The sequence below is a fragment of the Puma concolor genome, chromosome E1, assembly GCF_028749965.1.
Source record: "Puma concolor isolate L17-30 chromosome E1, mPumCon1.1.hap2, whole genome shotgun sequence".
NCBI lineage: Eukaryota > Metazoa > Chordata > Mammalia > Carnivora > Felidae > Puma > Puma concolor.
The window spans coordinates 39,196,684-39,216,515 of record NC_141680.1 but is presented as its reverse complement, the minus strand read 5'-3'; the positions used below and the strand labels follow the sequence as shown (position 1 = coordinate 39,216,515).

Here is a 19,832-nt window from a genome sequence, read left to right as displayed (position 1 = left end):
GGATAATTAATAAAAAATAGATAAGATGTTTATGTGAGTGGCTGCACTTTCTTGTTACTAGTGTATTGTGGTTTATACAGTAATTGGGCTTTCTCTTATGGAAATAGTTAACCTGTGCCAAAGAAATTAACTTCATCCTTCAAGGCCAGAAGTCAGGATATAGTAGACAATCTTTGGTCTTTGCCAACAAAATACTCATGTTGGTGATGACTAAATTGGCACTTAGCGGAGAGTTACAGATATAGTAGTTTGTTTGGCAGGCTAAAACCTGGCACCTAAATGGATGTTATTGTCAACCCTGTGTTATGGAATTTTATGCCCAAATTTTGCATATTTTCTTTAAAATTTTTAATGTTTATTTATTTTTGAGAGAGAGAGAGAGAGAGAGAGAGAGAGAGAGAGAGGCAGAATGTGAGCAGGGGAGAGGCAAAGGGAGAGGGAGACACAGAATCCCAAGCAGGCTCCAGGCTCTGAGCTGTCAGCACAGAGCCCTATGCAGGGCTTGAACTCACCAATCAAGAGATCATGACCTGAGCCCAAGTTGGATGCTTAACCGACTGAGCCACCCAGGCGCTCCTGCATATTTTCTATGCAGTCATTTTGGTTGTGTTTTATTACTTAAAAAAGTGATAAAATTAATAATTTGTGCAGCATTGTGTGGAATCACTAAATGGTCTTAAGAAATTAAATTGCAAAGATTGGTAATAAGGAACTGAAGTTCAGATTTTCTTTTATTTCTTGAATTATATGTGTGAAGAAACACCTAAATATAAGCAGCTTTTATATGTTAAGCTTTATCTACTATCATCTGGCAATGAATTTTGCAGTGAATTTTCTGGATAAATGAAGTTTACCCTTTGAGGCACTTTACACTTAAAAAAAATATTTACTGATTTGGATGGAAATATGCCAAAAATGTATTTTTTTAAAACTCTAGTTCCTTATAATCTAGGTTTGTTGCTTTCCTCTTTTTTTAAATACTGGACATTGTTCTGAACATCTGTCACTGATACTTGTAACCACAGATTTACCCAATTATTACTATAATTTACTACTTTCATATCTATAAAGTCTTTTTGTTTGTTTTTCTTACTGTTAGGTTATTACTTCTTGCTGCTTCTGGTGCCTGGTTGTTGCCGATTGTGCAATTTCTTCCCTCTTCTATTTTATTGAACTTGATCTGAAGAGGTCTAACTAACCAGATAAACAGGCTTTTGTGAGCTTAAAAAGAAATTTCTAAGTGAGAGTTTGATGGACTCTTCTGAGTGAAGGGTATGAGCTTTATTGTATGGACTTTGTATCATCTATTCTGGCTTCTATACAGGCTTTTTTTTTTTTTTTTTTTTAAACTTCCTGGTTCTGGATAATTGGTGTTGTCCAGTGCAACCTGGCCACATGTGATCTTGAGCAGTAAATTATCTATGCAACTTCTCCGAACTTTGCTACATAAATGAGCCTATTCTTATTGGAAGGTAAATCCTACTCTAATCTGTATGTGAGTCAGTAGCAAAGAACTGAGTCTTCCTAGATAGCTGTTTTGTTGCTAACTGGGATTCCTTCTCCAGATCTTGGAGATTCAGTTTTGAACATCATTTAAGTTTGTAGTTCTCAGTTTATTTGGCCACTTGTAATCACTTTAAAATTTTACTTTAAATTAGGAAATATTTTATAAATACAGAAGAGTAACTCACCACTCAGATTGAGCAGATATTAATGCTCCCCCCCCCCCCCCCCCCGCATTTGCTTCAGACTGTGCACAATGTTTTTTAGGAAATAAAAGGTCACAGATACCACTGAAGTCCATTTCCATCTCTTCCCATCCCTACTCTCAGGGGTAACTTCTCTCTTTAGGTAGGTATTATTCCTATGTGCATATAAGTAGCCACCAACTGTTATTTAAACTTTTATTGCATATGTAAGTAGCCACCAACAACACACAGCAGTGTTCTGTACATTAAAAATTTTTACATTAGTGGTAATGGAAAACATTACTACATTTGACTTTCTGCAACTTGTTCTTTTCTTGTCAATGTCTCTCATTAAAAAACTTGGCTCAATTTGTGTTTGCTAATTATTTGCTCCTTATTGTCTTTAGAAATTATAGCCCTGTTCTGCAGAAGCAATGATTATTACAGAATTTTAACTATGAAACTGCTTGTGAGGCAAAGTGGCTCAGGCTTCAGACTGATTGGTATTTGAAGTTATTACACTGGAGATTTCCTTTTACTAAAATCTGAGGACTTTGGCAATCAGAAAAAAACCCTCTTGAGTCTTATAGTACCTGGAAGATGTATTTCTGGGTGATTGTAATAAAGACTTATTCAGGAAAAAAAATTATCTCATGTTGCTGCCTTCTTAGCTCATAGGAAACTTCCACTGTAAAAGTGTTACCAGTGGTCAAGCTGTCTTTTCAGTAGAGCTATTAGTGTTTGGTCCGTTGAAATACAGTCTATATCAAACTTCAAGAAGACTTAACCCTAGGTTTGAAACAAAGAAAGGATATATTATTGTTCCATTCTTTAGTAGAATCAAATGGAGAAGTTGAAAATGAGTTTGTTATCCACACAATATATATGCCAACTTCAGTCTTTTGCTTCTATTTTTAAGCTTGTAAATTGTGAAGGTCTTAATGCTGAAATTCCTTTGAATTATTACCCATATTTTTAATAGTGGAACACACAGGTAACATTCACTAACATGGTAATGTTAATATGTGAGAAATCACATACTGAATCATCAAGTCAGTGTTACTGTTGGGAAAGCATCAAAAAGAGTAGTGTTATAGTGTGGTAGTCAAGCACTTAAGTCCACGGAGATATTTTAAACCTTGGGCAGTATATGTATGCTGATACCCATGGTGCTATATAATAGCACATAGTTTTTAAGTTTTATATCATTCTCCTAGGCACTTTATAAACTGTTAGGTGAATGCTGTTAGATGATATTCAGAGTTAACATTTTTATAATTAGAGTGCATTTAATCTTGGTCTCTGTGTCTTTTTTTTTTTTTTTTTAAGTAAACTCTGTGCCCAACGTGGGGCTTGAACTCACAACCCTGTGATCAAGAGTTCCATGTTCTACCAGCTGAGCCAGCTGTGTGCTCCTCTGTGTGTGTGTCTTAATAATAACATCTATTAAGTAATTACTGTGCATCAGGCACTAAGGGCTAAAACAAGCACTTTCCATCCTGTTTAAAATGCATTGTCTGATATGAAGCAGAATATACTGTCTGGTTTTTAAAATTTGAGTAGCTTTCTATTATTAAAATAAGTGTTTTTGTCCCTTTGGTTCTTCCCTGCCACCCTGCAAAAAAAATTAGTAGTTATTCAACAAGCAGCTTATAAACAGGTGGGTTTTCCTTCAACACAGGAGAAATTAGAATGTACTGGTAACTGGATGTTGTACACTGTGCCTTTCCAAAGTACGCAAGCAGTTTCCCTCAGAATGTTACAGTAGTAGTGAGATAAAATGTCATTTGGCATATGTAGTGTTGTACAGGTATCTTGACATTGGCAGATTAACTGCTTGGCTACCATGAAATTCACCAAAGCTGTTGATGGATGAAAATACGGTTGCCTAGATAAAGATTAAGATGCGTAACTAAACTACTGTTGTCATTCTGTTGGCATAAACTTCAAACTCTGGGAGACTTTTATTCATTCAACTTTTTGGAGACACCTTCCTGACCCTCACCGCAGCCTCATTAAGTGCTTCATGTCTCTGTTTCTGAATTTTTTTAAAGTCCCTTTATAAATAGGCAAAGTTTTGTTTGTTTGTTTGTTTTTGTTCAGATGTGTTATTAAATGGCCAGTTGGGACACAAAAGTTTTACTGCTGTTTAGGAATGTTCCTGGTGTGGGATTCCAGGGTGGCTCAGGCGGTTAAGAGTCCGAGTCTTGGTTTCGGCTCAGGTCATGATCTCACTGTTCCTGGGATCAAGCCCTGCATCCAGCTCCAAGTGGAAAGCAAGGAGCCTGTTTGGGATTCTCTATCTTCCTCTCTCTCTGCTCCCCCCCCCCCCCACCTTGAGAGAGACAGAGAGCATGCTCGTTCTCTCCGTCAAAATGAGTAAGTAGGGGCACTTGGGTGGCTCAGTTGGTTAAACGGTCTGACTTTGGCTCTGGTCATGATCTCATGGCTTGTGAGTTTGAGCCTCACACAGGGCTCCGTTTTAACAGCTCAGAGCCTGGAGCCTGCTTCGGATTCTCTCTCTGCCCATCCTCCCCCCCCCCCTCAAAAATAAATAAGTATTAAAAAAGGGAACGATATGATCTTGGTGAAGTAAATGATATGAAGGAATATTACCACTCGCAAAATTTATTATGTATGTGTGTATTTATTTTAAGATTTTATTTTTAAGTAGTCTCTACACCCAATGTGGGGCTGGAACTCACGACCCCAGGATCAAGAGTCGCATACTCTGCTGACTGAACCAGCCAGCTGCCTCTACCACTTGAAAATTTTTTTTAAAGTTCATTAAATGATATTTTTGTTTAGAAACGGACTTATGGAAAGGATTTTTTTTTTAAATGTTTATTTTATTTTTGAGACTGAGAGAGACAGAGCATGAGTGGGGGAGGGGCAGAGAGAGAGGGAGACACAGAATCGGAAGCAGGCTCCAGGCTCTGAGCCATCAGCCCAGAGCCTGACGTGGGGCTCGAACTCACGGACTGTGAGATCGTGACCTGAGCTGAAGTCGGAGGCTTAACCGACTGAGCCACCCAGGCGCCCCTGGAAAGGATTTTTTAAAAACTAAGCTCTATACCCATCGTGGGGCTTGAACTCAGGACCCCAAGAATAAGAGTCTCATATTTTACCAACTGAGCAAGTCAAGCCCCTGGAAAGGATTGTTTTTAATGAGCCAAAATAGTTTCATGTTATATGTTAGAGATTTTGACAGTGTGTTACAGGCTTAATAACATACTCTCTAATTTAGGTTAGATAATTTTAGCTTGAGATTAATCATGTTTATTAGTTATTAATAAAATGATTATGGTATAGCTTTTCCCTACAGATATTACACTACTCTCTTGTCCTTACCTAGTTCTGTGGTCTGTTGGTGATCTCAAGGTGCTATTGACCTACACGTGGATTTTGTTTGGACTGTGCAGTGTTTTTGCAAATTTTGCATTCATTGCCATTAGTTAAAATTTGGGAGATTGCACATGAAATCTGAAATTTGTGGCTTTTTTTTTTTTTTTAAGTAATCTCTGTCTCTAATGTGGGGTTTGAACTCAGATCCTGAGATCTAGAGTTTTCATGCTCTACTGACTGAGCCAGCCAGGCACCCCTGTGGCTTTTCTTTTTTTTTTTTTTTAATTGGAAGATCTGTCACTACTAAGTCTGCTTTTCAGTATAGCAATAATTGGTTGGCTCCAAGAATTGGTTACTTCCACCTTACTTTTACACAGAGCCTTCACTTGGCCTACTGTACTCACCTGCTTGGCTGGCCTCTGTAGACATTTGTTGATGATTTAGGGCATCTGTATATTTATTGCTTTAAATTTAGACTTTTCAAATGTCTGAAAATGAATTTGAGTTTCTGTTTAATGCAACAAGTATGTAAAACCATGGTTACAACCAAATTGAAAAATGGGCAAAGGTTATGAATGGACAATTTGCAGAGGAAAAACAATGGCAAAAAAAAAAAAAAAAGGAAGAAAGAAACTTTTAGGAAAGATGCTTATTAGTGTTACTAGTAATAAGGGAAATTCTAATTAATGCAACAGTGAAATACCATTTAAGACTCATCAGATTGTCAAAAATTTTTAAGTTTTCAGAGGATAATGAAAGTGAAATTTCTTTATTCTTTGCTCATTGGAGTATTAATTGAAAATACTCTAGAGGATAATTGGGTAATTCTTGGTAAAGAAAAAGGTGGATAAGAAAACATGGACCAAGATGTGTATTGTGGCACTATTTTAAATAACAACAACAACAAAAAAATGGAACTAAACTAACTTCCTTCAGGACAGAAATGGATAACTGTGGTTTACTTACAGAATGGAATACCACTAGGCAGAAGTTAAAACTAATGAGTTAGATCTACATCTGCCTGCATTTACCCATCTCAGAAACAATGTTAAATGAAAAAAGCGGGTTGCAAAGGTTATATACACTTTGATACTATTTGTATAAAGTTAAAAACATTGCTTGCTGATATTTATATATGTAGCAGAAGTACTATACATACATGAGAAAAAGCTACATTAGCCTTTGGAGAGTGGCTGCAGGGAATGAGGAAGAGAGGATGGGGCTTTCGTTATGTCTGTATTTTATTTTGGGGATCTGAAGCACATAAGACAAAATCTTAAAAAGTTTATTTGGTCTTGATGGTGAGTCATTAGTGTCTGTTACATCCAAAATGTTTCTTTGGTAAGAAAAAAATTTAAAGAGTTTTATGAAGTTTTGACATGGTTTATGATATCACTTTTCTTCCTCTATCCTTACAGAAGGTCTTATGATGGGCTTGATGTATAGGTTATAATACATAATTAATTGCAACCTATGAGAAATGTTTCCTGATTTTTTTTTAATTTGAAAAATTGTAATTGTTTTAAATAAAGGTTCAAGTAGAAAAAAATTGCTTTTATTTCGCTCATTGGTCAGATGTTTAAATTCTGTGAAATACTTGTGTTTATTATTGCTTTTAATATAATTTGGAAAGTGTAAATTGCCTTGGGTTACTTAAAACAACTCATTTATTTTTACCATGGTGATGTATAAATACTCAGTCTAGGTTTTAGTGATGTCTGGGTTTTAAAAAATTGCCTGTGACATACATTAGGCTAAGGTGAAGATGTACATGTTACTAATCTAGGCTATTTCTGACACTGCTGGTTTTTCTTTTCCCTTTAGGTGAGGCAGGCAACCAATCAGATTGTGATGAATTGTGCTGATATTGACATTATTACAGCTTCATATGCACCAGAGGGAGATGAAGGTAAGAGCTGTTTTCCATTTGATTTGCTGTCTCTCTGTGTGTATGATGTGTGTATGGTGATATATACATTTTCAGATTAAGGTATCAGTGTTTGTTACTTTAGAAATAGGAAACATTTTTAGATGTTCATGGGAAATATTTTAATAAGCTATATTATGAGATTAAGGAAATGCCACAATTTTAATTCTACTTCAAACATTAACTTATTTTTTGACTCTAGGCAGATTACATTTTTATAAATGTAAAATACATATAATATAGTAACATGCATATAAAGCCAAAGAGTTATTTTAAAAATAAGTACTTTGAACATGAAAGATTGGTTCATCCAGGCGGCTTAGTTCATATGTGGTTTTCTTAAAAGTTTTTTTTTTCCTTCTTGAGCAATAGATTACAACAGGGATAATAAATCTTACTCGTAATGGAGAGAAAAATATTGGCCTTATGAGATTGAATGTGGAGGTTAGACGCTAGATGACCAAGTTAGTTACAGGGTAAGAATATGTTAAAAAGAAACATTATATAGAACACATGGGAATTCAGTTAGCATCTTTAAAATGAGAACTATTTTAGACCTTGTAATTACAATAAGGATTAAATTGAGTAGTCAGTTTTGGCCTGAAATCCTATTCCCACATAAGCTACATTTTTAAAAAGTTGTCAAGTTTGGCAGAAACTCACAAGTATATTGATACTGGAACTGAAGTGCTTTTTACTTTTTTTTTTTTTAAGTTTATTTATTTATTTTGAGAGAGAGAGAGAGAGAGTGGGAGGGAGAGAGAGAATCCCAAGCAGGCTCCAGTCTGTCAGCACAGAGTCCAACACAGTGCTTGAACTCACGAACTGCGAGAGCATGACCTGAGCTGAAACCAAGAGTTGGATGCTTAACCGACTAAGCCACTCAGAAGCCCCATAAAATCTTTTCATTTGATATCCGGGCGCTGGCTGGCTGGCTCAGTTGGTGGAGCATGTGACTCTTGGTCTCAGGGTTGTGAGTTCAAGCCCCATGTTGTGTGTAGAGCTTACTTTAAAAAGAAAAGAAAAAATCTTTTCATTTGATATCAAATAAGTTAGGAATTTGACCCTTTAATTTCCATTTAGTATTGCTCTTTCCCCTCTCCTTTACTCTGAAAAGAAGCATACAAGTAACATTTTATGACCAGGCAGTATTTATTTCGTGAGTTTTTCTTAGATTGTTTTGTCCATAGAAAGACCAAAAAAAAAAAAAGTATCAGTTGAGCAGATTATTGCCAAGAAGCACTGATGTTCGATTGTACATGAGATCAAACTGCAGTGATTTTAAGTTAGAGGAACAGATCCTTCCAATGGACTTTGAGTGAGTGCCAACATTAAAGCAATTGTTTGGTAAATGAAAGAGAGATGATTTAATTTCTTTACCTGTGAAGAAAAATATAAGCACCTTAGCCACGCATATCAATGCAAACATGCTTTGTTACAGGTAGAGAACATTTAAATTTAATACAGAGTTTTTAAATGGTGCCCAGTAAAATACATGTGCACCCTCCAGCTGGCATGGTTTCAGCTCAGGTTTGTTTTTATCTTCCTCTACTAAACCGCCAGGAAAGAATTCAGAGAACTTAAATGCTTTGAATATGCATAACTGAATGGTGCCAAGCTCATACCAGCCTGAATATCAAGGAAGCAGTGTTTGTGTTCTCACTAAGAGGGTCAGAAGAGAAATGAAAGCTTATAGGAAGTAAGGGGATTTGGAGAGAGATTCAGATAAAATATTAATTTTTTTTAGGTACTTAAAATATTTTTTTCAAAACTAGCTAAGGTATATTTTTCAACTCATTTCACCTACAGCAATGGGAAAAACCTAGGGTCATGTGTAAGCACCTCTAATTTAAGGGATAAGAAAAGGGGAAATTATATTAATGTGGTATTTTAAGGTTTCAGTCAGAAACATAGATTTGGCCTTCTAGATACATACCCAGCTTAATTTTCCCCTTGGACAGAGTAGCATTTCTTGATTTTTACCTTATGGGCGAGTACAACACATTGTTTCTTTAGAAATTAGTAGTTGGAAATTTGACTGCCAGCTCCTTCTAGGACTGTATGAGTTGGCAGGGGAATATTTGAGTCAATAGGACTCATTTTTTAAACCCAACTAATCTCATCTAGTCCGGTACTTGTTAATACTTACAGATTGCCTTCTGCAAAACTGATTTACATATCTGTAGCCACTAAATCTTGGTGCTTTAAGGTAAAATCAGAAAATCGTTTGAAAGCACAAAATTGTTGCTTCTCTGTGTAAGTTTTTAATTGATGAGAAAAGGCCATCTTATGATATGTGCAGTAACCCAGAAAGACCTATTGGCATGTGTCTCCTTAAACTAAGGCACTGCCTTTTAAACAGAAATAATTTATTTTAAAACCTAATTGAGATCTTTGTAGTATTTAAAAAATGAGAAATCAGTAAGAAAAACGGCTGAAAACTGTTTTTTTACTGTTCTGCACTTCAAGGGTTGGTGAAATCACTAGCACTTAAGCCCCAGTACAAGGAGTGCACCTCCCTACACAGGGCAGGGATTAGTATTGTCATCAGCTTCTGCAAGAGAAATACGAAACTTTTGAGTGCCTGAACTCAGGTCCTGACAGGTAAAGAGTTTTTTAATTTATCGTTAATAGATGGCTTGGGCATAAGCACATGGAGAATGATCACTTGAAAGTTTTGTACCAACTTTTCCCTTAGTGTATACTCTGTCAGGTATGTTTGTGGCATTAGCTGTATAAGGAAACAATTTTCCATTGGCGACATAATATTTCATAGAAGGTTCTAATACATACTTTCAGGTCCACTAGTATCACTTTGGTTTATTTGTAAGGCATGTAAATTTTAACACATTTATTCTTGAAGTAGAATTCTATTTTTCAGTGTGTGCATAAGAGCACATGTATGGGTTTAATGAAAGGAAACAGCTTAGTCAGAAATACTGCCAGATATTAATAATTCAGAACAAAACTATTAACTTGAAAAAAAGGAATGGTTCCTAACACTTGATCATAAGCTTCAATAGGCCTTTATAAGCCTATTAGTAATATATATTCTGTCATACAGTTAAGTGTGGTTGAGGAATAACATTAATAAACTACCATTTCTTTGCAATAGAGTTGTTTTTGTCATCATTCGGAAAATACATGCATGACCAATTAAGTGCTAGCCCTCAAATCTGGAAAATTGAAAGAGAAGGGAAAATACCCATTTTTAATACAAATATATTGAAATATGATACAGAATTTCATAAGGAAATTTTATTTTATTTTTATTTTTTTAATTTTTTAATGTTTATTTTTGAGAGAGGGAGAGGGAGAGGGAGCATGAGCAGGGGAGGGGCAGAGAGGGGAGACACAGAATCCGAAGCTCCAGGCTCTGAGCTGTCAGCACAGAGCCCGACGTGGGGCTCAAACCCATGACACATGAGATCATGACCTGAGCTGAAGTCAGACGCTCAACTGACTGAGCCACCCAGGCACCCCCATAAGGAAATTTTAAATAAAGAATCAAAGTATGAGTTTAATTATAAATAACAGTGTAGAGTAGGAGCCTCAAACCAAAGTTACTGTTGGGATTAAGCAAATAATAAAACATGAATGAATTGGACTGGATATAGGAAAACAAGTGTGTTGGAACAGAGGCCAAACCAAAGAGTGCACGTCTCACGTAAATATTCAAATTTTAAAGAACTTTTCTGGCCAGCAACATTTTTGTGAGCTATATTGATTTCTTTTGAATTTGCAGCCTCCCAGGGAACTGTGGTGTGTTATGCATATTCTTTATCATTTGGACATGAAAATAAGACGTGAGCATAGCGGTCTCATTAAAAAGAGCAAAAACCCCGGGGCCCCTGGGTGGCTCAGTCAGTTAAGCATCCGACTTCACTCCAGGTCATGATCTTGAGGTTCACGAGGTGCAGCCCTGCGTCAGGCTCTGTGCTGACAGCTCGGAGCCTGGAGCCTGCTTCGGATTCTGTGTCTCCCTCTCTCTCTGCCCCTCCTCTGCTCATGCTTTGTCTCTCTCCCTCTCTCTCTCTCTCTCTCTCTCAAAAATAAACATTAAAAAAAAAAAAAAAAGAACAAAAACCCCGTGCGAAATTTTTCTAGTTTTTAATTGAAACTGATGTATACTGTGCTGTATTACTATTAAATATATTCATCAAACTGTGTTAGTTTGCTGTATGTGTTCCAGTGGTATATACTTTTTAAAGATTCAGAATCTAGCATAATACCTCTTCTTAGGTAGCTAGCTTTTTGGGGGCACTAAAATGGCCTTATTTCTGAGCTCTTATTTTTATTTTGTCTCTGGTTTAATTACCGGTCCTGAGTATACTGAGTTTTGGGGATTTTGAACATAAAAGTCTATCATGTGCTATTATTCTTCTGAAGAATGGGTATGTAAATGCAGAAGCTAACCACCACTCCAGGCTGTATTGAAGAACCGGATATTTTCCCAGGTCTTTGGTAACTTTCAGGACCTCCTGTTTTCTGAATTAAATGGTGATTTTATTTATTTACTCATTCATTTTATAAAATTTTTTTTTAACGTTTATGTATTTTTGAGAGAGAGACAGAGTGCGAGTCGGGGAGAGCAGAGAGAGAGCGAGAGGGAGACACAGAATCTGAAGCAGGCTCCAGCCTCTGAGCTGTCAGCACAGAGCCCAACGCGGGGCTCGAACTCACGAACTGTGACATCATGACCTGAACCAAAGTCAAATGCTTAACTGACTAAGCCACCCAGGCGCCCCTTCATTCATTCATTTCAAAGTTTCTTTTGAGAGCATGTGCGCACACCCAGGTGGGGAGGGGCAGAGAGAAGAGACAGAATCCCAAGCGAGCTCTGCACCATCAGCACAGTGCCCTATGTGGGGCTTGAACTCATAAATGGTGAGATCTTTACCTGAGCCAAGATCAAGAGCTGGACCCTTAACTGACTGCGCCACCCAGGCGCCTCTGATTTTATTTTTTGTGCTAATAAACTTCATTTTTTTAGAGCGGTTTCAAGTAAAAAGTGCAGATTTCCCATGTATTCCTTGTCCCACCCACCCCCTTTCCCCTCATAATCAACATCCTGAACCAGAATGGTACATTTGTTACAGTAGATGAACCTACATTAGCACCTCATTAACACTCAGAGTCCATAGTTTACATTAGGGTTCACTCTTGGTTTTATACATTCTATGGGTTTTAACAAATGTAGTCACCATTACTGTACCACACACAACTGTTTCACTGCCCTAAAAATCCTCTGTGCTCTGCCAATCTTCCTTCCTAACCCCTGGCAACCACTAATCTTTTTATTGTCTCCATAGTCTTTTCTAGAATGTCATACATATAGTTGGAGTCATAGTGCAGTATGTTGCCTTTTCAGATTGGCTTCTTTCACTTAGTATTAATGCACTTAAGTTTCTCCATGTCTTTTCGTCATTGCTTGAGAGTTCATTTCTTTTTAGCTCTGAATAATATTCCATTGTCTGTATATACCAGTTTATTTGTCCATTTACCTATTGAAGGACTTCTGGGTTACTCTAAAATTTTGGCAGTTAGGAGTAAAGTTGCTGTAAATATCCACGTGCAGGTTTTTGTGAGGATGTACGTTTTCAGCTCCTTTTGATAGATACCAAGGAGCATGGTTGCTGGATCCTATGATAAGAGTGCATTTAGGGGGCCCTGGCTGGCTCAGTTGGTAGAGCATCTAATTCTTGTTTGCCAAGTTGTGAGTTTGAGCCCCACAGTGGATGTAGAGATTATTTAAAAAACAAAACTGTTTAGTTTTGTAAGAAACTGCCAGACTGTCTTCCAAAGTAACTGTATCATTTTGCATTCCCACCATCAATGGGTGAGAGTTCCTGTTGCTCTGCATGCTCCCAAGCATTTGTTGTTATCAGTGTTTTGGATTTTGGCTATTTTAGTAGGTGTAGAGTGGTATGTCATTACTGTTTTAATTTCCAGGTGCCTAATCACATGATGTTGAAACTCTTTCATGTGCTTTCTTGTCATCTGTGTATCATCTTCTGTGAGATGTCAGTTCAGATCATTTACACAATATTAACTGGATTGTTCTTTTTCTTATTGTTGAGTTTTAAGAATCCTTTGTATGTTTTGGATAATAGTCCTTATCAGCTGTGTCCTTTGCAGATATTTTCTCCCAATCTGTGGCTTGTCTTTTCATTCTCTTGATATTATCTTTCTCAGAGCAGAATTTTTAGATTTTAATTAAGTCCAGGTTATCATTTCTTTTTCATGGATTATATCCTGGGTGTTTTATCTAAAAAGTCATCACTGGGGCACCTAGTTGGCTCAGTCGGTTAAGTGTCTGACTTTGGCTCAGGTCATGATCTCACAGCTCGTGAATTGGAGTGCCATATCTGGCTCTCTGCTCACTGCTCAGAGTCTGGAACCTTCTTCAGATTCTGTGTCTTCCTCTCTCTCTGCTCCTCCCTCACTCACGCTGTCTCTCCTTCAAAAATAAATAAATGTTTTAAAACAAATTTTTTTAAAATAAAAAGCCATCACAATACTCAAGATCATTTAGGTTTTCTCCAATGTTATCTTCCAGGGGGTTCGTAGCTTTGCATTTTCATTTAGGTCTATAATCCATTTTGAGTTAGATTTTGTAAAAGATGTAAGGTCTATGTGTAGATTGTTTGCATGTGGATGTCCAGTTAACAGCACCATATATCAGAAAGATAGCTCCCTTGTATTGCTTTTTCTCCTATGTCAAAAATCAATATGACTGTATTTATGACTGTATTAAATACTTATGTATTTAAAATATGTATTTATCTACTTCTAGGCTCTCTATGCTCTTCCATTGATATACTTGCCTTTTGTTTTTCCAAAACCACACTATCTTGATTACTGTAGACTTTATGGTAAGATTTGAAGTAGGGTAGTGTCAGTCCTCTGACTTTGTTCTTCAGTATTGTGTTGGCTATTCTAGGTTGTTTGCCTCTCCATATAAACTTTAGAATCAGTTTTTCAGTATCCACAAAACAACTTGCTGAGATTTTGATTGGGATTGGGATTGAATCTATAGATCAAGTTGGGAGGAAATGACATCTTGACAGTATGGAGCCTTCTTACTCATGAACATGGAATATCTCTCCATTTGTTTAGTTCTTTGGTATCTTTTGTTAGAGTTTTGTGTTTTTTTCATATGGATCTTCTATATATTTTGTTAGATTTATACCTCATTGTTTCATTTTTGAATATGATAATGTAAATGATAATGTGGTTTTAATTTTAAATACCACTTATTCATTACTGGCATATAGAAAAGTGATTGACTTATATGCATTAATCTTATATCATGCAACCTTACTATAATTGCTTATTAGTTCCAGTTTTTTGCTAATCCTTTTGAATTTTCTACATGACCATGTCATCTATGAACAAGGACAGTTTTATTTCTGCCATCCCAGTATGTATACCTTTTGTTTCCTTTTCTTGTCTTACTGTGTTAGGATTTTCAGTACAATGTTGAAAAGCAGTAATGAGAAGGGATATCTTTGCTTTCTTTGTTCCTCATCTTAGCTGGAAAGCTTGGAATTTCAAGTTGAAGAAATTCATCCATTTCTACTTTGCTGAGAGTTTTTAATCATGAATAGGCATTGGATTTTGTCAAATGCTTTTTGTACATGTGATGATTGTGTGATTTTTCTTCTTTAGGCTGTTATGATGAAGTACATTAGTTGATTTTTGAGTGTTGAAACAGCCTTGCATTCTACGATAAATTCCACTTGGTCATGGCCCATAACTCTTTTTATATATTTTTTTCTTTTTCTTTTTTTTAAACATGTATTTATTTTTGAGTGAGAGGGATTTATGGGGGAGGGACAGAGAGAAAGGGAGACAGAATCTGAAGCAGGCTCCAGGCTCTGAGCTATCAGCACAGAACCCAACATGGGGCTCAAACTCACAAACTGTGAGATCATGACCTGAGCTGAAGTTGAATGCTTAACTGACTGAGCCACCCAGACGGCCCTCTTTTTATATTTTTATATGTTGCTGCATTTGATTTGCTAATATTTTGTTGAGGATTTTTGTGTTTACATTCATAAGAGATATTGGTTGATAGTTTTCTTGTATGTCTTTTGTTTTGATGTTATGGTAGTGCTGACTTCATAAAATGAGTTAGGAAGTTAGGAACTCATAAAATGAGTTCTGCTTCTATCTTCTGGAAGAGAGTGTAGAGAATGTATATAATTTCTTTCTTAAATGTTTGGTAGAATTCACAAGTGAACCTATCTGGGCCTGTGCTTTCTGTTTTGGAGGATTATTATTGATTGAATTCTTTAACAGATATATAGCTATTCAGATTTACTGTTTCTTCTTGTGTGAGTTTTAGTAGATTGTGTGTTTCAAGGAATTGGTCCATTTCATTGAGGTTTTTAAATTTGTGGGCAGAGACTTCTTTATAATATTTCTGTATTATCTTTTTAATGTCCATGGGGTCTGTACTGATGTTCCCTCTTTCACTTGTGATTTTAGTAATTTGTGTCTTCTCTCTTTTTCCCTTAACCTGGCTAGAGGATTATTGATTTTTTTTTTCAAAGAATCAGTTTTGTGGGTTTTTTTGTTGATTTTTCTCTACTGACTTTCTATTTTATTTTCTTTTATTATGTTTTTAAAGTCTATTTGAGAATGAGAGAGAGCACACACGTGCAAGCAGGGAAGGGGCAGAGAGAGAGGGGGAGAGAGAATCCCAAGCGGGCTCTGTGCTGTCAGCATGGAGCCTGATGTAGGGCTCAGTCCCACAAACCATGAGATCATGACCTGACCCAAAATCAAGAATTGGGCACTTAACTGACTGAGTGACCCAGGTGCCCCCTGTTTTTCTAGTTTAAATTTCATTGATTTCTGCTCAAATTTTTATTACTTATTTTTGTCTGCTTATTTTGGATTTAATTTGGATTTAAAAAACTTTTTCTAGTTTCCTAATGTGGAAGCTTAGATGATTTTATTTATTTATTTATAAGTAAACTCTACACCCAACGTGGGGCTTGAATCAGAACCCCAAGATCAAGAGTTGTATCTTCTGACTGATCTAGCCAGGTACCCCTAGATAATTGAAATTAGATCTTCTTTTCTAATATATGTTTTCAGTACTATAAATTTCCCTCTAAGCACTTCTTTCACTGAATCCCACAAACTTTGATAAGTTGTATTTGCATTTTCGTTTAGTTAAAAATATTTAAAGGTTTCTCTTGAGATTTCTTCTTTGACCTGTGTGTTATTTTATATCTATATAAAATATATAAAATTTATATATTTATATATAATATTAATATATAATTAACATAATTAATATATAATTAATATTAATATATAATATTTGTATATATAATATAAATATATTATATATATATAAAATTTAATTTCCAAGTATTTGGGAATTTTTCCAGCTATTTTTCTGTTACTGATTTCTAGTTTAATTCCTTTGTGGTCAAAAAGCAGAGGTTTTAGATTTCTATTCTCTTATTTATTTATTTTTAATTAAAAAAAAAATGTTTCTTTTTGAGAGAGAGACAGAGCATGAGTGGGGGAGGAGCAGAGAGAGAGGGAGACACAGAATCCAAAGCAGGCTCCAGGCTCTGAGCTGTCAGCACAGAGCCTGATGTGGGGCTCAAACCTATGAACCGTGAGATCATGCCCTGAACCAAAGTCAGATACTTAACTGACCAAGCCACCCAGGTGCCCTGATGTGTATTCTTTTAGATTAGTTAAAAGTGTGTTTTATGACACAAAATATGGTCTGTCTTGATGAATGTTCCAAATGAGCTTGAGTAAAATGTGTAACACATTCTGTTTAATGAAATAGTCTATAGATGTTAATTATATCCAGTTGATTGATGGTGCTGTTGAGTTCAACTGTATCCTTACAGATTTTCTGCTGCTGAGTCTATTTATTTCTGATAGAAGGATGTTAAGGTCTCAGCTCTAATACTAGATTCATGTATTTCTCCTTGCCATTCTGTCAGGTTTTGCCTCATGTATTTTGATGCTTTGTTGTTAGACACATACACAGTAGGGATTGTTATGTCTTCTTGGAGTATTGGCCCCTCTCTCGTTATGTAATGTTCCTCTCTTTTTGCTTTGAAATCAGCTCTGTCTGAAATTAATACAGCTACTTGCACTTGTTTTCATTAGTGTTAGTGTATCTGTTTCCATCCCTTTACTTTTTAAAAAATTTTTAAAAATTATTTTCTTTTAATGTTTATTTTTGAGCGAGAGAGACAGAGCGTGAATGGGGGAGGGGCAGAGAGAAAGAGGGAGACACAGAATCTGAAGCAGGCTCCAGGCTTGGAGCTGTCAGCACAGAGCCCAACTTGGGGCTTGAACGCACAAGCTGTGAGATCATGACCTAAACTGAAGTCAGACGCTCAACTGACTGAGCCACCCAGGCACCCCTCCATCCCTTTACTTTTAATCTGTAAATTTTTTTAAGTGGTTTCCGTAGATTTTGCAGTATACATTTATAACTAATTCAGTCACTTTCATATAACACCATCATGCTTCCCAAGTAGTATAGGCACCATATAATAACAAAATATTCCCAATTCCTTCCTGCCATGCCTTGTATCATTGCTATCATTCATTTCCCTTATGCATAAGCACATGCGCGCGCACACACACACACACACACACACACACACACACACACACAAGCCAACCTAATCAAATACATTGTTATTATTAATATTTTGAACAAATTATCGTTTAGATCACTTAAAAATAACAAAAATATTTTTATTTTACCTTCATTTATTCATTCTGTAATGCTCTTCCTTTGTATAGATCCAAGTTTCTGACCTATATAATTTTCCTTTTCTCTAAAGAACTTTTTTTTTTTAATGTTTATTTTGAGAGAGAGAGAGAGAGAGAGAGAGAGTGAGTGCATGCACAGGGGAATGGCAGAGAAAGAGGAGAGAGAGAATCCCAAGTAAGCTTCCTGACTCAGGGCTCGGTCTCATAAACTGTGAGATCATGACCTGAGATCATGATCAAGAGTCCAATGCTTAACTGATTGAGCCACCCAGGAGCCCCTAAAGAACTTCTTTTAACATATCTTGCGAAGCATGTCTACTGGTAACAAATTCCCTCAATTTTTGTTTATCTGAGAAAGTTTATTTTTCCTCACTTGTTTTTAAGACTTAATTTTGTTTTAAGTTTATTTATTTTGAGAGAGAGAGAGCACATGTGTGCATGCATGCGTATCAGTGGGAGAGAGGCAGAGACGGGGAGAGAATCCCAGGCAGGCTCTGCACTGTCCCTGATGCAGGGCTTGAACTCACAAACCATGAGATCATGACCTGAGCTGAAGTCAGACATTTACTGAACCACCCAGGTGTCCCTTAAGACTTAATTTTATTTTAGAACAGTTTAGGTTCACAGCCAGATTGAGAGGAGTATTCTATTTCACTTTTGAAGGATTTTTTTTTTCTTTAATGAGCAGCCGGAAAAAGCATATTAGAATATAAGAACAGAAAGTAAGAATAATATGAAAGCTCTCTTTACAGAGAGGGGGCATTTGAAAGTGAATGCCACTGAAGGATCAGTTTCAAGGATACAGAATTCTAGTTAGTTTTTCTTTCTTCCCTTTAAATGTTTCATTCCATTCTCTTCTTGCTAGTGTGATTGATGAGAAGTTGAATGTAATCCTTATCTTACTCTTCTATAAATAAAGTGTTTTTTTCCCCTGTGGCTTCTTTCAAGACTTTTTCTTTATGTTTGATTTCCTAAAGTTTGAATATGATATGCCTAGGTTTAGAGGTTTTTGTTTTTGTTTTTTAATTTTTTTTTTTAACATTTATTTATTTTTGAGACAGAGAGAGACAGAGCATGAATGGGGGGAGGGCCAGAGAGAGAGGGAGACACAGAATCTGAAGCAGGCTCCAGGCTCTGAGCTGTCGGCACAGAGCCTGATGCGGGGCTCGAACTCACGGACCGTGAGATCGTGACCTGAGCGAAGTCGGACACCCAACCGACTGAGCCACCCAGGCGCCCTGTTTTGTTTTTTTTTTTTTTTTTTTACATTTATCCTGCTTGGTCTTCTCTGAGCTTCCTGGATCTGTTGTTTGGTATCTGACATTAATTTGGGAGAAATTCTCAGCCTTTATTGCTCCAAATATTGCTTCCATTCCTTTACTTTTCTTGTCCCTCTGGTAGTCCCATCATGGTTACACCTAAAGTTTTCCCATAATTCTTGGACATTTTGTTCTGTTCCCCCCCTCGTCCCTTCCCCCACTTTTACCCTCAGTTTTGGAGGTTTCTTTTGTCATGTCTGCAGGCTCAGAGATGGTTTCCTCAGCCATGACCAGTCTAACAACCAACCCATCAAAGGCATTCTTCATTTCTGTTACTGTTTTTGATTTCTATCATTTTTTAAATTCCTTTTTAGTATTTCTATCTCTCTGCTTACATTATCTGTCAGTTCTTGCACGTGTCTACTTTTTTCATTAAAGCTCTTAGCATATCAATCATAGTTTAAAACAAAAATCCTGGTCACATAATTCCAACATTCCTGTCATAACTGACTCTGGTTTTGATGTTTGTTTAGTCTCTTCAAATTGCATTTTCTGCCTTTTAGTATGCCTTCCAATAGTTTTTGAGACCCAGACATGATGTACTGAGTAAAAAGAACCACAGGAAATAGGTCTTTAATAACGAGATGGGGGGCACCTGTGTGGCTCGGTCAGTTGGGTGTTCAGCTCTTGGTTTTGGTTCAGGTCATGACCTCACAGTTGATTCAAGCCCTGTGTCAAGCTCTGCGCTGGCAGCGTGGAGCCTGGTTGGGATTCTGTCTCTTCCTGGCTCATGCATGCTCATACATTCTGTACATTGCCTTTCACTCTGTTGATTGTGTTCTG

At 36.6% G+C, this 19,832-nt stretch overlaps 1 protein-coding gene across 1 annotated transcript in view; it reads left to right on the top strand.

The window, feature by feature from the left end:
- Nucleotides 1-19,832, top strand: part of NPEPPS (aminopeptidase puromycin sensitive) — a 96,274-nt gene that overhangs the window by 2,946 nt on the left and 73,496 nt on the right. The window contains exon 2 of the mRNA XM_025917687.2: nucleotides 6,858-6,942. Coding sequence (XP_025773472.2) covers nucleotides 6,858-6,942 — 85 coding nt within the window. The remainder of the gene's footprint in view (nucleotides 1-6,857; nucleotides 6,943-19,832) is intronic.